The sequence below is a fragment of the Alligator mississippiensis genome, chromosome 3 (assembly GCF_030867095.1).
Source record: "Alligator mississippiensis isolate rAllMis1 chromosome 3, rAllMis1, whole genome shotgun sequence".
NCBI classification, from domain to species: domain Eukaryota; kingdom Metazoa; phylum Chordata; order Crocodylia; family Alligatoridae; genus Alligator; species Alligator mississippiensis.
Window position 1 is genome coordinate 251,503,612 of NC_081826.1, and position 20,110 is coordinate 251,523,721.

The 20,110-nt window shown below is 42.6% G+C and overlaps 1 protein-coding gene across 1 annotated transcript in view; it reads left to right on the plus strand.

The window, feature by feature from the left end:
• Positions 1-9,466, plus strand: part of MCCC2 (methylcrotonyl-CoA carboxylase subunit 2) — a 67,001-nt gene extending 57,535 nt beyond the window's left edge. The window contains exon 17 of the mRNA XM_006261656.4: positions 9,016-9,466. Within this exon, the coding sequence (XP_006261718.4) occupies positions 9,016-9,133 (118 nt within the window). The 3' untranslated portion in view covers positions 9,134-9,466. The remainder of the gene's footprint in view (positions 1-9,015) is intronic.
• Positions 9,467-20,110: the final 10,644 nt, after the last annotated feature.

Sequence of the window (20,110 nt, forward strand, 5' to 3'; positions counted from 1 at the left end):
TCCCCTCCCCCTGCTGCTGCTGCATTGGCCCTGGCCTGTTTCTGTCCTCCCTGCCGCAGTGGGCCCACTTCTCCCCCCACCCCCCCTGTGCTGAACCCACACCCACTCCCCCCCTTCCTCTTGGGGTCTGGGACTGCTCTCCTGTTCCCCACCACAGCAGCAGGGGGAGGGCAGGAGCGTGCGCAGGCCCTTTCCTCCCTTCTCTTCCCTGCTGCTGCAGCCGGCCCTGCAGGCAGCGATGACGGAAGGGGGGAGGGGCGGTCCAAGGCCAGTGCCAGTGGCCTTGGTCCCCCGCGGTGTCCCAACCCCACTCCCCCACTGTGCCCCTGCTGCTGTTACCTCCAAGGAGCAAGGGCAGAGGTGAGGCCAGCTCTGGTGGCCTTGCCCTCCTCCCCTCCCCACTCCATCGTCGCCACCTGCAGAGAGCAGGGTGGGGGGGCGAGGCCAGTGCCCCCCTGTTCCATCCACTCCATTGCTGCTGCCTCCAGGGAGCGGGGGAGGGGCAAGGCCAGCTGCCTCCCCTGCTCTGTTCCCTGTGCCCCCATCATCGTGGTGAGCTGCCATCTGTCTGAATGCTTCTTTGCACACTGACTGGCTGTTTGTCAGCCAATCAGAGTATGAATAAAGTGTTACAGATGGACAGACAGACTTAGGCTTCTATAATATTAGAATGGAGTTTCATTAAATATTGAAAGCATCTTGCTCAGATGCATCAAAATATTAGTCCAGCCAGGAGGTAACAAAGGTGTAGATAATTGAGCATTATTCTGAATGCTGCTTTGCATCAGCAAGGAATCCAAAAATATTAGACTATGGACTGAGTTAACCAATTGTGATTGCATTTTTTCAACTAGAGGAAACTGTTCTATAATGGCAGACTCTTCAAAATGTTTTTCTCTGCCAGCTACCATGATCTCTGTCTTATTTGGGTTCACTTCCAGACAAGAGTGCATGAGCCATGAGCTGATCTTGTCCAAACAGATGCAATAGGCAAGATGCAAATTTAATTTCAGTAGAACTTTGCAAATGGATGGTTCTTGTGGTAAAAGCGTCATTTCTCATCACTTTAAGATTCCAGAAAGGACTCAGACTTTTTAATCCATTACCCTGGATTTCTACATATGTTTCAACTCTTTGGTGAAACAGTAGCATCCTCTGGTCAAGACAGCAGAACCTGACTGTGAAGATGAGAGTTTGTGAATTTGCTGAAGGCACATCTACCCGTGGCAAACAGCTGTGTAGCATGGTGGAGTTGGCCATCTGATTGCTGTGGCTTCTGTTTTAAATGGCTCAAAGACTGGACACTTAAGTCATCTCAAGACCCATCCATGAGCTGTCCCTGAATAATGTGCTACACATTTTGGACAAAAGTGGTACAAGTTGTTTGATTCTTTTTCATAGGCTGGGTAGGGCATGGATCAAATTAACAAATCTTGAGTTGTGACTTCAGGTTTTTCAGGACTTCTTGCTGAGCAAATGTACCAGATTTAGGGAAAGTAGATGGTAGTTGGTTGGCTGAGGTAGGCAGAGTGAATTTGTGCTGTCTGACAAGCCTTCTGAATGTATATGATCTTTTTGATACAGCTGGATGACAGCTATTTGCAGCCTTTGGTGCTCAGTTTTGTTGGCACTCAGGACTGAGAAAGCAGTTATGACCCTGGTCAGACCCGTTGGATCAGATTTGGATGTTTCAGTGAAGGCAGCTAAGAAATTTGCTTTGCTTGTCATACAGCATTTTGTGATACAACCTGGCCTTAAGGTAGTGGAGGCCAATATTTTTGGCAGGCATGCCACAAATTAGCTCTGCACCCTCCCCAAGCATCACTAATATTCCCTTCCCGTGCCGGATCTGCTGCTCTGTTTTCTGCTTCTTGCCTGAACACTGTGCTGCCTGCCTGTCGCAGGGCACGTCAGTGCCTGGCTCCTAAGGAGTGAAAACTGCCAGGGAGAGCGCCGCCCCCCCCCCCGGCATCGGGGCATTATAATGGGCAGCCTCCCGCTAATTAATTAATTAACATCAAGACGTGGCAGGCGAGAAGGCGGGCGGTTGCCGCAGGAACAGGTGAGCGGGCCACAACTTGGCTCGGGAGCGATGCCTGTTACACTGTCTCTTCCCTGATCTGCCACATACATGGAAACTGCCCCTGTCACTTGTGGCACGTGTTTCCACAGATTAGCCACCCTTGCTTTAAGATATTGTTTTTGTTTTGTCAACAATAAAGTATTAAAGGTATCACTGAACTCTTTTATAAATCATTTAATCTGCTGAGGTCTGTAAAATCCATGTTAGTTTTGACTCTGCACTGTACCATAAATGAACTGTTGTCCAGCATTTCTTTTGTCTCATAAAGGAGTAAATTCTGCAGCTATAATCCCTTGGATGGATCTCTGCACCTGAGTAGAGCCCTAGTGAAAACAGTGGAAATCTGTATAGGCTTAAGCTGCACCTGAAATGATCCATGCACATGATGACACAGGGCCCTTGTAGCCCTGCTCCCCTATCAGTAGTGGCAAGGGCAGTATCAGCATCACACAGGCCTAGGGTGACCATGTGTTCTGGACTCGCCAGGATAGTCCTAGATTTCGGAGGCTGGTCCTGGCCAGCTGGTGAAAGTTAAAATGAGTAGCCCAGGTGCAGGATGCACCAATCATTAACAGGCCATTAACTTCCTGCAGCAGTGGGGGCAGGGGAGGGGAAGGGGCAGGCAGGCAGCGTCCTGGATTTCATGTCGTCCCATATAGTCACCTTACACAGGCCCCATTGGAGTTAGGATTCTGTTGCAGAAGCTGGTGTAGTTTTCACCTCTTGAAGCTACTGGTTCAGGTGTCTGATGAGTCAGCATATTGGTTATATTTAGTTCACATTTCAAATTTTTCTTTGCAACCATGATGACTAGAAATGTCTTTTTTCTTTAAACAAAATAAAATTTGCCTGTCTTGGGATTCAAGTGTTTGTGTTCTAGGTATAGTTCTGAATCCCACGCTGGCTCTGCTTTAGGGAAATATCTTTAACCTGTTTTTAAAGCACTATATACATTTATATTTACATAATTTTAACAGTTATGAAGCCAAGCACCATTTAGAGAACTGCTGCATATGGCAAAAGTTGCTTATGGTAAATAAAGACCACGCTGTACATTATTAGTAAGTCTCTCTCTTCTACAGTCCCCTAGATTATGTTTAGAATTATTTAACAACAGACATAGTCTGTCAGCAAAGGTAAATTTGTATTGCTCCCTCTGCTAATATGATCAGCTCAGTTGATTAGAGCATGTTAACAAGTGTATGCTTAAATCCAGGATTTTGTTACTTTTAGTTCCTGTCCATTTGTCAATTCCTGGTAATAATGCAGATATGCAATCTTTTTTCTGTCTTTGTATTTTCTCCTGGGGGGTTTGTCCATTCCTTTATGAATATCATAAACTATTACAAATACATACTCAAACTGTTACAAATGGTGACTTACACTTTTTATGTCTTAGTTGATTGACAGCTTTATAGGATTTTCCCTACATTTAGGCAGGGACTGTGGATCACATTTAAAACTGGCATAAATCAGTGTGGCTCTGTTTTAGAGTGACTCCAGTTTGTTCTGACTGAGCATCTGGCCCTGCACCACTGACACAAAGCTTCTTAGTTTCCCCTCTGGCAAAGAGGAAAAATAAATATCTTTCATCTTTTATAACTGAATCAGATTGCAAGCTGAAGAATTTTCTGCTGAACTAATAACATTAAAAAGTTCTAGTCAAACTGTCAGGATTAAGACTGAATTTTTAACTTTGGGGAAAAACGAGCTCTTTGATTTTTCTTTATTTGTTCGATTTTGACACATCTGCTGAAAACTCCTTCATAGTCTCTTTGTACCGAAGGCTGAAAATAATTGGATTTATTAAATACACAGCACATGTACACTTGTGATGTAAAAACAGCTCTTCCTCCATGAAAGCAGCCAACAGGGCATTGCTAATATGTAGAATAATAGGTTAATTATTATTTCTAAGCCTCTGAATCTAAAACATAGACTTTTAAAACTGAAGGGTCCTATATTTTCAATAGTGTCTGTTAAATTGGGGTGACTCCAGTATTTTGGATACTCAGTTGGAGACAGTTTAATAAACCGTTCCAAAAATCAGACTCCTTCGGCCTGGGTACCCAAAACTAACTAGTAATTTTGAAAATAAAAGCTCCAGTCCAATTAAGGACCTAAACAGTTGCCCTAAGTTCAGTAGGATCTGCTGAATATTCTTAACCTTCCTTTAATTCTTCAGCCAAAGGAGGATAGATTCATTGATTGTTAATTATGTGGAGTCCCAAAATGAGCTATGAAATGAGACCTAAAATAAGCTAAGTCCCAGGCCTGAGATATTATAATCACAGTGCCTGAACTGTATGTTTTGGGAAACCTCAGCCCCAACTTATTGTTTATTGGCAGAGAATTGGTCATATTACTAGGGTCAGCTCATATTTCTGCCATGTTTCTGTATTCACACCTGTCCCCACCAATCATGTTATTAATTTCTGCATATACCTCAGGAAAATCTTAGAGCTTGTGGTATTGGATTTAAATGTTAAATTTCATACCACTTTGGCAGTTTGGTGGCCTGGTCCATCAATCACCAATAACACTCAGCGTTGTAAGTTCTGCAGAAATTGATGTTTCCCCAGAACGGAACTAGGAGTGCAGACATTTTTCAGCCAGTGTCGCGGTTTGCTTTCTGAGTGACATGTGCTGTTGTGCCTTGAGGATACCCACCAGCCCAGGGGTAAGGAGAATTTGCTGGTGGAGGAGTAATTCCTTCCTGTCCTAAGCATGTCAGTCAGTGTTACCCCATGGTGCTAAATGTCAAACATCAAGTCATCATGATACCAGAACTGGACTCTGCCAACATGGACTTTCTCTTCATAGAATCATAAAAAATTAGAGTTGGAAGGGACTGCAGGAGGTCATCTAGTCCAACCCCCTGCTCAAAGCAGGACCATCCCCAGCTTGATCATTCCAGCCAGGGCTTTGTTGAGCTGGGCCTTAAAAACCTCCGTGGATGGAGATTCCACCACCCGCCTGGTGAGAAAATTTTTCCTAATATCTAACCTAAACCTCCCTTGCTGCAACTGGAAACAATTGCTCCTTGTTCTGTTTTGAGCTAACTGAACTTCCAAAATGCCAGCACAAAGGAGAAGAAGGGTCAGTAGACAGAGAGAAGATCTGAGTCCTTTGGACCATTCCAGGGCAGGTATTATTTGATGAATCTCTTTTGTGCCATCCGGTTGACAAATGTATGCAAAGTGGTCAGCTTCTGTCTACACCGTTACAGCCTGGTTCAGTGCACTTTGAGGTCAATAGAACCCTTTTGCTTGACTTCAGTGAGCTTTGGAGCAGACCCTTGAGCAATTAAAATGAAGGAGGATGGAAATGCTTTTCTGATCTTAAAATGGAAGCACATTTCTCTATTAACATTGCTTATGTAATTTTGCTTATAAGTTCTAACTCATATTTACAGGATGTCAATATTCTTCCCCTTAGTTGTGTTTTCTAATCAAACTTTAATCAGTTGTCTGATTAGAACCTTTCACACTGAACAGTCTTAATTAACGAGAGTCATTAGCCAGCCCCCTTTTAAATGAGCTATATTAATCTGCTTACAGGTTTCTAAAAGGAGTTTAATCAGTTTACATTGTAACAAATTACATGAGCATTTTTCTTTTCTAGGCTGTTCATTTCTTTTCCTCACAGATTCCCTGTTATGAATGTTTTATGAGCATAGATGTGATTCATGTTCCAGCAATGGAGTTTTAATAGGTTGTTTAATTATTAATGTTATGTCCCAATACAGAAGGTAGCTTTCTTTAAACAAAGAGAAGCAGAGGGCAGTGACGCCTTTGAGAAAGCAATCTTTACCTTCTGGAGTGTAAAGTCTTCCAGGCTGTCAATAAAAGTCTTGCTTGTTATTACAAAAACGAAGAAATATTCTATTAAAAATGGTGTTTAAAGTTTTGAAAGATTTTTATTGCAATGTTAGTTTTTTAGAAGATTTCAGTGTTGAGCCTAATTGCATTGGGCCTGTGACACTTTCTTAATTTATTCCACAAAATACAGAGATCAGTTGCTCTGCAGTGAAAATTGCTGAAGTGTATATTCTGTGGTGCTAAAAATGTACATCTCCAACTATGATCCCACTGATATTTTCTTCTGTTAGCTTCTTGTGCACAATTATGACACATTCATTATTCCCAAAGAACACAGAACTTGACCTCTCTCCCAGTAAAGTCAAAGGAAATCTTCCCACTGAATCCAATGCGAATTAGAATTTGTCCGTTAGCTCTTTTGGACGAAGAGTTTTCTAATTATGCTCCTGGTTACTGGTTTTCTTCTATGGCTCAAGGAGAAGTGCTTATGAGGAAACTCATATTCAGTATAATATTATCATTGGTATGTTACTGTCACTATGATATTATCATCATACAACAAGAAGGTTATAGTGACTGACATCAACGTTTGAACCTCTAGATCGGGAATTTGTTTAATCGTATGCTTATTTTGAAACATATGTTTGAGTTCCAGCAGTTCCCAAAGAGCTTAAGTGTGTGCTTTAAGTTCAACTTATTCATACGTGTTTTCTTAAACCAGAGCTTAAGTGCCAACGGTTTGTACTGTGCTATCCAGGGCACCAGCACACAGCCCATGCCCTGATCCTGCCATAGGGTCTGCTAGCAAAGTGCATATGGCTTCATGTAGGCATTAGTGTGCTCCTGCTGGAAACTTTCATTGCTGGATCAGAGTCTTTTAGCCCAGTAAAGGGAAAGAAAGGAGCACATGGGGAAATCGCAAGGGAAGGAAAAGATTAGGTAAGAGATTTATTGGGGTTTATTTTTATGTTTGTTGTTTTTATAGAATTCATTTATTATAAGTGTCATGAAGGAATGTAGTCCCTAGATGTCCTGTTTTTTACTGACCCAAGTTACAAAATAAAAATATAATTATGTATTATAAAATGTTCTGTGATTTGATATTAATTACATTAATAGCAAATGCCAAAATAAGGTTGACTTACAAAATTGTGTCACGTTTCTGTTGGCCGCTAGAACTTCTGTTGGTAACCAGAACTCTAGTGCATATTCACATAATGTATGAATTCTGGATTTTTTCATTCTTTACACACACTTTAAGATCTGTGCACTGACTGCACTGTTTCCTTTGTAATTAGGTTTTATAAAAAATAATCTCTAAATAGAAAACTGACAACTGGAAACTTTAACTGGAAGGAAATTGTATTTTTGTTCTTGATTCAGGGTTAGCTACACATTCATGATCCTGTCATTGTTTTGAAACTACTACTAAAGTAGAACAGTTCTTTAAAGACACAAAATATAAATGTCAATCATGACAACTTTGTCATAATCTGAGAAAAGCTTGCAAGATAAGTCTCTTGCCTGGGGAATGGGGAAGAGAATCTTTATTTAAAGATACTGCAGATACTGCAGTCCTTATTTGTTAAAAATTCACATTGATTTAAATGGGACTTGAGCTGCAGTAAGGGCTGCAGTATTTGGTTCTAAGTAATTGCTAAAGGGAGTTAGCTGTGCAGGCAGAGACATAACAGTCTCCTCCAGTGCCCTGGGCTGTGTTGACCACTGAAGTGGGAAGAAAGAGTCTTACCTCTTATGTGGGCAGGCAGCCTGCACTCTGTAGTATATGGGGTTGCTGCAGCTGAGGAGCAGGCCTGGCATAGGGCACCAGAATGCCCCCATCACCCTCAGCCCAGGAGCCTTTGCTGCAGCAGGTGTACCCCTACTCCATTCAGCCATAGAAGCTGGGCAGTGTTGGCACTGGATTTTCTCTTCCTACAAGCCATTTTTTAAGCAAATATAGCAAGTATCATTCTCTAGCCATCAGGCAGCCCTGCATATATGGGTGAGGAGGAGAGGCAGTTGAGCTGAATGGTGACCCTTCCTGACATTTTTGCTGAGAGAGGCACAGCTGTGCCCAGTAGAGTTTTGGTGTGGGGGAATGAACAGGGCATCAGGGACAGCCCTGGGAACCCTGTGTTGCAGGGATAGTGCAGCCAGCTGCACAGACTCGTTGTAGCTTTTGTGGCTGGGCACCGCAGGGCTGTGCCTGCAGTAGTGAAGGCTTCCATGAAAGCAACTTTGGTACCCTACTTGGCCTGCCCTAGTTGTGCTGCTCTGTACAAGTTTTAGAATGTTTAGGAGTTCTGGTGTGGGTTTCATTTGGTGCAGGATGAAGTTCTTGGGTCCTGATCCTGCAAGCACTCTCATGCTTAACATCAAAGGGACTGCTCACATTCTTAAATACCATACATATACCATACATAAATGGTCATGAGACTGGTGCCTTTTAGTTGTTTGGGATTTGAGGGTGGTTTTTTGTCACTATGGTATATTTTTATAAATTCATTGCTTTCAGGGACTTTGTTAAGGCAGGGATTGCTTCACATCTGTTAAGAACTGGACTTCAGTAAACGTTAGTGCTGTCATTCTTGGCAGTAGATGAAAAGAAAAAATATTTTAGTACTTTTAATCCTTGTGTTTTTGTAACTTAAAAGAACTGAAATTGATACAAAGCTAGATCCAGTAACACTAAGGATGGTAGTTTACTTATTAGAATATAAATATGATATGGAGGGTGAGTGGATTTTTATACATTAGTTGCTTTTCCACTTAAAAACAGATTATATTTTCTCTTGAATTTAGGAGGACATTAATACTAAAAATTATGGGTAGAATAACCTCACTAGTTAACTAGGGAAGTTATCCTAATTATTTTGCCTAGAATTTCCTAGGCGAATCTAGAAGTCAAATTATACAAATAAAGACTAAGCACTAAATGGTACTTTGCTACATTATGGCAAATGCAAAGTAGCTCCAAATCTTTGATCATAATTTGGCTTTTTTCAATCCTCTATGGCCCAAGAAAAATAGTTAGTCTGGTCTTTGTGACTGAATGGAAATTGGGTACAAAATGCTTTGTATAATTTTTCCTTTTATTCTTATTTGCAGGTTATGGGATGATGGAATTATTGACCCAGTTGATACAAGACTGGTTTTGGGTCTCAGTCTCAGTGCAGCACTAAATGCACCCACCAGGAAGACAGAATTTGGAGTTTTCCGGATGTAATCTAAGCATGGAGATTTCTTAGAATTACCTGTGTACAATTTTTATTATAGCTCAAGATCAAATAAACTGAGAAGTCCAGCTATATAAACTGATATAAAATATTTAATATACTTTTGATGGAGATTGTTTAATGATATTTTTTGTTTAACAGTTCGTGCTGGGTTTTAACATTTTAAATATAAATCAGAAACAGTATATAATAGTATTTGTGTAATTCGGTAGCTTCATTTGAGTGAGTAAGTTGTAACTGTTGGCATTAAGTTAGATCTATTTGTCAGAGAATCACTGCTATAATCTGTTAACTAATAAAACCAATCCTTAATATAAGTTTTACATCTAGTGATTTTCATCTGTTTTTTATGCCTTTTAAATCCACATTTTATCTCCAAAATGGGGAATTAATTTTTACAGATGGCCTCTGCACATGCACATTCATCCATACAGGACCTTTTGCAAAGAGAATTACAGTAAAGATACTCTGTGGGTACAAGGCAGCAGGAAACCATATATTTTGATCTCTTAATTGTCAGCATTTTGATCTTTTCTGGATTTCTTCCAAAAACCTCATTCCTCCTGCATTTTCCCTTGAAGTCAAAACAGCAGTGGATCTGATGGATACCAGCAAAGATGAATTAGGCTTGTCAGGAGACATGGAGGTGGTGCATAGAAGTCATTGGGAGCTGCTGATCGCTTAGCACTTCTGAAAATAGGGGCTACTTTCTCAGGTAGTTAACCACCCTCCCTGGCAGTGCAAAGCCTCCTGGGCAGTTGTGCATCTACATGGCTTATCACTCTGGACAGCTGGACCAAAATGCTTCTCTTTGAATGCATCTACATGTGCATAGTAATGTAATGCAATAAACTCTGGCACTTATTGCACCAAAGTTTATTGCTCCCAAGCACCATGTCTACATGTGTGCCCGGGACTGCAGCATGTTGTGCCAAGTTGGAGCAGCCCTGGCTGGCAGGGGGCCCAGGGTCTTCGCCTACCAGTCCGGGGCTGCTCTGCCCCAGCTCAGTGTACTGTGGAGGGGCTGGCTGGGGCACCGAGGGTGCTTCAGCACAGTGCTAGCCAGCAGGCAGTCCCCACATTGAAGCACTCTTGTGCCTCAGCCAGCTATGTCAGCGTCTACACGTGTGCTGCTGCGGAATAAAAAACTGCTGTAGAATTTATTAGTTTACTCCAGCCTAATAGCCCTACATGTGTAGATGCCAAGACATTTACTGTGGAGCTAATTAGGCAACTCACAGTAAATGTCTCACATAGACTCAACTTTTAAGTATGTGCCTAAGTTCTATGGCAGATATTACACTTAAGACACAATTAAAGTATAACCTGGCTACACATTCAGGCAGTTATTGGCATAATAAAACAAGAAAGCAGACACACAGTTATTACACAAAATATATGTAATTGTGACTGGTTTCCATCTCACCTTAAATTAAACATGTAGTCAGTGGGGTCCCCACTAGCTGACAATCAGTTGATCATCCACACTGTCAGGACCTCACTGTGCAGCCCCAGAGCAGGAGTTCTCTGGAGCTAGAGCCCCGGGGCAGGCCAGTCAGTTGATCAGCACATTGGAAGCATTCTGGAGCTCAAGCCTGGAAGTGCTCCTGATAACCCAGGGTGGGCAATTATTTCGGGCAGAGGGCCACTTACTGAGTTTTGGCAAGCCATCAAGGGCCACATTGCAGGCAGCCAGGATCAGACAAATATTAATTTTCTAAATTTTTTAGGGGTCTCCTGTCTCCTATAAAGTACTTCTATCAGAGTGATCCATCTTTCCCACGCAAGGTCAGGCAGACCAGTTTTTTGCACAGTAGGGGATTACTTTGGAATAATATAGTAGGTGTGGATGTATTCCCACAGAGAACAGCAATGAAATAATTTCAAGTAGGGAATAGTGATTGATAATTTGAGATGTAGATAATGAAGTGGATATATCTGTATGGATTCATGGTCCCCAAGAAGATTAACTCTATTGCTTGTTATAATGTGAAAGAACAGTTATTTACTTTTGATGTGACTTCTTCATCCTGATAAACATATAGCCCCAAGTCAGGACATGTCTGAATAAACTGAATGTTGCTGCTCTACTGATACAAATCTCCTGAAACATGCTAATTGTAGGATTAATTGACACAAGTTTGGTTAGTCCTACTAATGTGCTCCATTAAGAGGAAGATACAGAACAAAACCTTCTTTCAACACAAACAAAGTAATTATTTCCCGACTGCATGTGAAACTGCTTCTCAGAAAACCTTTTCACATTAGCGTCCCATAGTTAGTACATGGACATTTATTACACGCTGCATATAACAACCTGCAAAAATCTGATAGAAGAGGCAACCCCCTGGTGTGCAATCAAGGGGATAGTTGCTGAAACAACTTGTTCTGTTTGAGTTGACCAGCTCTGAAGCTTTGTATGCAGATTTCATACTATACATCTCATAATATTGCAATGTATTGACACAGGAAGCCTGATCTCACATTGTGCACATTTGTAATTCACAATGAAGTCTATTGAGTTGTTTTGGGTGTGCAAACAACATGAAATTTGACCATGAATTTAACTAAGAAAATAGGTAGATTTGTAGAAGTGGTTGAAGATGGCAATATTTGTCCTATAGCCATCCCTTGGGGGTTCCACTGGTGGAAAACAGCTTTTAATTGCTGGTAAAGGGACACAGGACTGCTGCCAGTAGAGGCTGTTTGGACAGCACATAGGTCACTGTATTTCCTGGCTGCTGTCTCTAACTAAAATCCTTACTTGACACCTGTTACTGTTGTGTCTGAGCACCTCACAATCCTTAATATATTTATTTCCAACACCTCTCCATCAGGTAAGGAAGCAGCAGTCTCATTTTTCAGACAGGGAACAGAAAACCACATTAGTTTCTTCAAGGACACACGAGAAGTCTGTAGCAGAATAGGGACTTGAGTTTCCCAAGTCTCAGTCTACCATGCTACTGCTCAGGCCAATCTAGTTTTGTCTCCCCTCTCCACCTCCACCCCAGCCTGTGCTGCCCACCTCTGAGGGCTACATTCCCTGTCAGTGGAAAAAGCATATAACACTGCCTCTGTCTCTTCTGATGGTGACTCCTTTTTTATTTGCATAAACTAGAACTAGATTTAACTGTCACTCTTTAAAACCCTCCAGGCACATCTCTAATGGATAGAGCACGTTTAGGAAGGTCAAATGGTACATTTTAATAAGGTTGATAATGTCACTTCAGTTGTGTATGAGGAAATACAGAATTATGTCAGAGAGGCTGTACTGTTGTCTGTCACTTGTTATTGTTGTATACAGTGAATGTCATCTTCTGCACTCCTTGTCCAAAGCAGTAAAATAAAGTCTGGTCAATTTTGTGATGCATGTAACGCCTACTATTATTACTTTTACTCTGATGCTTAAAGTCTAAACCATTCAAAATGTACTAGGTATTGATAACAGGGGTGATTAGCCATGGTAGTCTGGCAGAAGGCAGTGCAAGCTGGGAGTGAAAGAGACCAGGGACACCCAGGTAGCACCTGGCTCCAGCCCTCTGCCTACCTGGGTTCCTATGCTAGGGCACCTGCCTTCTTGCCATTCTTAGCATCTGGCAAAGGTTGATGTATGTGAAAGCGCATGTCTCCCTGAACTAGTCAGTCAGATAAGATACCTTCCTGCCCTGCTTTCTGTTTAAATATCAGTAAGAGACTAAAACATGGGTGCTAACTCAAACTGTTTGCCACCTGGGTTGCAAATGTCAGCAGATGAGTCCTGTGCAAAGAACCACTAGAAGGTCTGTGTCCTTGTTTTGAATACTGAAGATAGACAAAAGTAATGCACAGGCTCTGTCATGGGTCTGTGCAGGGGTGAAATGAAGGTCAGTTCTCAGAAGCTGCCCAGTACTGGTATTTATTTCCTTCATGATCATTTTAAGGTAAAACTTATAACTTATCTATTCTTGCTGCAGTTCTGTGAGCACTGGATTCTTTGACTTGGAAAGTATTTCTTCTGCTAGAGGAGTTCTCTGAGAGCTAGTCTCTTGCTCACACAGATGAACTGGTATCTAGCAGATGTTATCTTTCTTATTTGCCTCTAGTTGCTATTATTACTTGAAACATACCAAGCCTTAATTACTTACCGTAGCAATTCTTTATTTTTGTATATTTTGGACACAGACTTAATGGGTCTTAATTTCTTGATTCAGAAAGGTAATAATCAGGTATTTTATATAAAACATTTTTAATTGAGGTTTCTAGATTCAGGTCCTGACTCGGTACAGTATTTAAAGTTTATTCCTATTCAAGAAAGCTTTGAATATGATCTTAGAGTCAAGTGGCTGCTTTTAGAGCCCTGGTTCAGTAAATCAGTTAAATACATGCTTAACTTCGAGAACGTGTAGCCATAAAAACAAATCCTGCTTTATATGTACATCAGGCAAGGATCTACCATAATACATTCATACCTGCAACCAAAATGCTGAATGTTCAGTTACACTGATTTCTGCTTTCATACACCAGTATTGTACAGCAAAAGCATCTATGCTTTTCTAACTTTAAACATAATATCACCAAACCCAGAAAGTAGATAAAAATAAGAAAAGCAGATATACTGGGTAACTAAGAACAGCTTTGTATTTGATATGGAAACATTATTGCCTGTTAACTCTCTTTCCCATTTAAATCTGATCTGCAGCAAGGTTAGCATAAGCATGGGAGATATATTAGTTTTTAATGGCCTCAGTACTCTCAGAAATTAGTATTTGCTAACAAAAGGCTTATTTATAGTTCAAACTTTATTTAATTTCATTCAGAGTACCTGGAGATGAGAGGGTCTGTTATATTACAGTACTCATCTGCTCTTCTGATTATAGGAGTTATTAGATCTCGATAGCAGGTCAGGCATTACTTCTCCTCTATTTGTAGATTGTGAAGAACGATGTTTATGTTGTTTTGCCAGCAGACACTGTTTGTCAGACAGTTTTGATGCTTGTTGGTTATTTTATTTGGTATTGTCCAGATTGTATGCTTCCCTTTAAACATGTGGCCCCAACCTTCATTTTTATTGAGGACAATGTGCATCATGTACAAAAATGACTGAGTATGAAACTCAGCTGAGGGAGAGGAGCTGTTTGTAATTATCTTGACATTGGGGAAAAATTACAGTGCAGCGTGGAGAAATAAATCAGAATTTCCATTTTCCAAAATAAAGTGAGAGTTAGGATATAGAAATAATGTGGGGTTGTGGGGGAAAGGGTTTAAGAAAAAAATGGCACAGGTTTTGCTCCTGTTTTTTGAACACTTTCCTCTTTTGTGTTCTTAATAATGCACAAATAAATTCTTATTCTAAAGCACAGATCAAGCTTTATTCACAAGGCAGAACAAGGTCCACTAAAGCCCCTTTGCAGCAGAGTTGGCTATCTGCCCCTCAATTGATTAGCTTGCTGCTTATTCTATCTTTAGTGTTCCTTTATATGGGGAAGTCTGAAGTATATTAGGACTGTTGTTTCCCTTCAATTATCCCTCCCCACAGAAACTAATGCATTGGTATAAGAAGTGGAGCAGCCATGAAGTGGGGTGAATAAGGAGCCTGAAGTGAGGAGTACATTGGTAAGGAAGACAAGTAGGACAGGGAAAACTAGTGTTGGTGAGGCAAGATGTCCTCCGCTTCCAAGTGCTTGCTCCAATGATTCTGAATTTGCTGTGAGTGGTTCCCCCAGCCTGGAAGGTGACATATCAATTGCATTGCAACTCTCCCTTGGGAGGGCTGATTGGTTCTGTACAAAAAGAGAAATGGATGATCCGTGCTCCAAAGAGCAATTAAGAGAAAGTAAGTGACAGGCATAGGGAGAGAAAAGGTAACCATGATCGCACAATTTATATAGGCAAACAATATGCAAAACTTGATAGGTCTGAATCATTTCTCTAACTTAAAAAAATTATGAGGCTAAAAATTCTCTAGCAAAGTATAATCCCCTGTGCTTCCTGTAACATTCACAGCCCCATCTGGAATATGTGACCCCGTGCTCTGTGCCTATCATTTGTATATTATATATTTGATTTTTGTTGTTGTTGATTCTTTCTTTTAATAGGCTGTTCCTAACTGCTTCTCTAGCGTCTGCTCTTATTCTTTAAATAGAGCTACTTCCTCCCTCACCTCTTTATAATAGCCCTCATCCCCCTGAGGCAGCTACTTTGTGGGTTGACCACAGCCTCTGTCTCCAATGCTGGCCAGGAAGTAGGGAGGTAATGAGTCTTTTGAGGTGCCAGAAGGCTCAGACCAGGCTGGCGCTCTTACTCAGTTAGAGGGCTTGTATGAATGACACTGTTGTCTGGGACTGTGAAGGTACAGCTGGGGCCTGCGCATTACCAATACTCTGATAATTAACTTCTTTCCCACATGGTCTGTATCCAACAGCCCCATAAAACAACCCTCCAATGCTGGAACAACTGCCAGCTACTGCCTGGAATGCTTTCCCTAAGTCACAAATTAATGACTAGTCTGAGGGGTAGTCAGGGATGAGAGCATGTATTTCTTTTAGATATAAAAATAAGCATAAAAAGGCAAATATTCATTAAGTTGTACCAATAGCTGACTGCAGCTTTCTCCCATTACATGGACTTGTCGTATTAGTTTACTACTCAAACTGTGAGCTCCTTACAGCAAAGGTATGTGTCTTCCTAGGTGACCCTAGCTCCTAATAAAACAAGGCCCTGGGAATGACTGGAACCTGTGCAAATTCCTATGTTTATAAATATTAACTAATATTGCACAAAAAAGCTGCACTCAAAGATCATTAAGTCTTCAAAGTCCAGAAATGCAAAATTAAGAAAAGGCAGAATTAGGTTCAGCTTGAATTAATGTGTAATCTAAATTCAACACTTTTGTGCATATACATAAAAATCAATTCTTTGGTTATGTGATTGCATTTTGTTCCTCCTCCCCACCTCATAGAACTGTTTACTCATTCAGTGCTCAGAGTAGATTACACTAACAGAATGAACAGCTGTTCCATATTTCAGTTGTATTATCATATTTCAGTGCATGACTCCAGGTATGATATGCAATCCCTGCTCTGAACTAAAAATTATTTCCTCATGAGCTTTTTCTGTTGTTTCTGAATGCTTCTCAAAATTAATGAATTGATTATTTTATCTGTTTAGTAGACAGGAACTGAGGCACAAAAAATTAAAGTAAAAAATTAAATTTTTAATTTTAAAAAATTTAAGTGTTTTCTAATTTGGGGTACCTGCTTTCAAGCACTTGATTTTTCAGCATATTCAGAATCACTGTAGATGATGAAAGCACAGCTTCCACTGACTTCAGTTACGGAGGCCCCACAATTAATGATCACCTCTCAAAAGTTTACTTGACTTGCCCAGCATAAGAACGTGACAGCAAGGTTATCATCCAAACTGTCATTTCTCTTCCTGGTGCCCTCTGCCTTACTATGCCCATTTCACCTTTTGCAACAAATGTGGAAACAACCTCCTTCACTACCTACACCCTGGTCTGTTTGCATTGACTGTACTTGGCATCTTCCTGAAAAAATAGCATGAAATTGTGTTATTAAGCACTGTTTCATAATACATATCCACAAGGTTGCAAAATTTAAAATTACATGGACAATCTTATTTCTAACATATCCTTACTTTCACCTGACTTTGCAACTTTAGCTTCTTTTTTAAAGTAGGAAATTTTATTGTCAACCCAAGATAATCTCACATGGGTCATCAGCAGGGTTGGACCCTTTTGTTCCATGGCATAGACTTCTGACATTTGAGCAAACAGTTACTAATACCAGTAATGTGTTGTCATCCTCTATGAGTGCACCTACACATGATGCTAGGTCCCTATAGCAATGCACTCTGGTGACATAGTGTCCACAGACCAGCAGCTACTTCACCATAGTGATGCACTTCCCTGGTATAGCGTGCCACTATGGTGAAGTAGCTGCCAAAAATAACTGCACCGCACGTATGGTGCAGTATGGGCTGTTACTGTGCCGTAATTTAGTACTTCCAAAGGGAAGTACTAAATCATGGCGCAGTAACACATAACGACACATGTAAACGTGCTCTATGTGGATCAGCCATAGGAGGAATATGAAAGACAGGATTTGCTGGTGGGTTATACAGCTATCTGCTACAGCAGAGGAATTTTGAGATTCCTGAATCTTGAATTCCAGGCTTTGAACTAAGAACGTGTCAGCTAGGAACAGGTCCTTCTGCTTTTGCTCTCCATGCATCTGACCCCTCTGCTCAGTCCCTGTATGTAGCCAGTCTGTGCAAGTCTGGTCCAATCACCACCTCCTCAAGGTTCTCCTTGCCTAGACAAACCCTGTCTCCAGCCTTCCTGAGTTCCTTAGTATAGTCCTGGTCTCCTTGCCCAACCAGTTCTAAACTTTGCCTCTAAGCTCCTAAGTCAAATCCCAGTCTTTCTCCCTACTCTTAGCCCTAATCTTCTGTGCTAGGTTTCTTCTCCTAGTCTTCTGATCTTCATCCCTGGCTTCCACTTTGACCTCATCTCTGTTTTCTCTGCCAGCTCCCATTCCCCATCTTCTTGTTGAGCCAGTGCCAGAGTCTGTCCCCACCCCCAGACCTCTATCATATCATAGCCCTCCACAGCCCTCTACCATAGGGATCGTTGAGAGTACAGGACAGACAATCTCCCTGTTCTCAGCTCCACTTTTCATTATCATAGTAGCTCTAAGCAAGTGGAATGAGCAATTTCCATAAAGTCTTGCACACTGTGGTGGGACAAGGCCTGGGGTGACTATAGAGCCCTCTAGGGCTACTCTAATCCTGCACCTAGGTTTATATCCCCTGGGCTCCCCCACTTCCTGTCAGGTGTTCTCTTAACCAGCTGCAGACTTGGTCCTCATCTTAATGGGCAGCTTATTACACCTGGGCTGTAGTTGTTCCCTTTCTGCTTTACCTCCTGCAGCTGACCTCTGTTCAGCTGCCTGGGGCTGTTTCTGCTGTAGTCTCTCTAGTAAGGAATAGGAGCCCCTGGCTCCGTATTACAACACCTCCATGCTGTTGCACATCCAATGCAAATGATTTTTTAGAGAATTTAGCTGCTAAGTATTGCAACGTACAAGGACACTTTTCCAGCTCCACTGTTGCTGATTTACCAGTGAATAAAGGAAATCAACCAGAAACCAAAATAGCCTTTATTCCCTATCAGGTGGCTGCTCAGTCCAGCTGCTGAAGGGGAAATTCAAAGCTCTCCAGAAAATGCACATCTTTATACACATGTTCTTCTTTGAAGCATCCAGTCACATGCTAATACCGGGATGCATGCTCAGTCCTTCCAGGATACTCCCCACATTCCTGGGGTGGATCTGAATACCAGACAGAGCTGAGACAGTCAACTCTAGGCTCTGACAACATTTTATTTACTAACCATGTGCAAAATCATATTTTTCAAGAGTTTATAATTCAGCCTGTTCAGGGATTTTTCTTGCTCCCCAGAAAGACACATTTCCTTAACAATTAGCACGAGGCAACACCTTGTTTCAAAACATGGCATGCTGCAGTTTTGCAAGGAAACAATTACAAGATTTTTTGTTCTTAACATGGGAAAACAATTTCCCCCTCTTGGATCTTGTTCTCAGAAATGCCTGAACTCTTTTGGCTGACGTCTGTATATATGCCTGTTTTAAAACAACTTGTGGCAGCCTCTTCTCATGGAACATTTCATTCTGAACAGTTACAAGTTTAGCTAAGCATCTGGGAACCGGGTCTGATCATTCTGCTTTTCACCATCAGAGCTCCCGAGGCTGTAAAAGAAGGGTCGGTGTTGTTGGAAAGGGATGGGGGTCATGTGCCAAATTTCCCGCTCCTTGGTGATGGATATCCTACTGGAAGATGCCGGGAGCTTCTAAAGGGCACACCTACTCAGAGAAACCAAGTGGTCTGGGGCAATGGGCTGCGTTTTGGGGTTGCAGTGGACCTGGGCTGGAGACTGGAGGTGAAGACCCATCAGGCTGCTCCAAGCTGGTCCCTGGCTTGTATTCACATTTCCCGCTCTCCCTTTCTCCGCTGGCCGCGGCGCTCCCCCGCCACCGGGCTCGCTCTGCCCGGAGCGCGTGTTGTCCCTCCCTGCTGCTCGGGCATCCCGGTGCCCCGAGGCGCGGGGCTGAGGGCTCGCTTGTCCCCAGCTGTTAACCTGGGGTAGTGCCCACTGCAGGGCTAAGGGAAAGGACCCCGTGCGGGGCTCTCGCCACTTCCCTGACAGATCAGTGCCGGGAAAAGGAGCGGCGTCGTTAATCCGTGCGGAGCTGGACTCCCTCCACCGCTTGCAGCGGAGAGCAGTCTGGCCGGAGGAAAGCTGCAGACGTGCAAAAGGCCTCGGTTCACACACACACACACACACACGCACACACACACACACACACACACACACACACACACACACACGTGTGTGTGTGCGTGCGCGTCTGTGTGCTTCTGCGCACGCTGATCTGTGTGCATATGCGCGCGTGTGCATTCGAGTATGTGTATGTGTGTGTACATGTCTGTGCACCCGTGTGTATACACACGTCTGTGTGTGTATATATGTGTGTGTACGTGTCTGTCCACCCGTGTGTGTGTACACGTCTGTGTGTATGGGCGTACACGTCTGTGTGTACCCGTGTATGTGTGTGTGCATGTGTCTGTGCACCCGTGTATGTGCGTGTGTGTGTACTCGTCCGTGTTTGTGTGTCTGTACGTCTGTGCACGCGTGTGTATGTGCGTGCGCGTCTGTGTGCGTATATGTCGGTGTGCGCCCGTCTCGGGGCACACGCAATATGGCACAGTCTCGCCCCCCCGGCTCCCGGGCGCTGGGGCGGGGGCGGGAGCGGGTCCCTCCCTCCTTCCCGGCGGGCCGAGGCAGAGACCGAGGCCGCTGCGTGGCGCCGGGGGCGGCCGGGCGGGCGGGGGGCACTGACGCAGCTCCGCGCGGGCCCGGCCCGGCCCGGCCGCCTCTATAAAGCGGG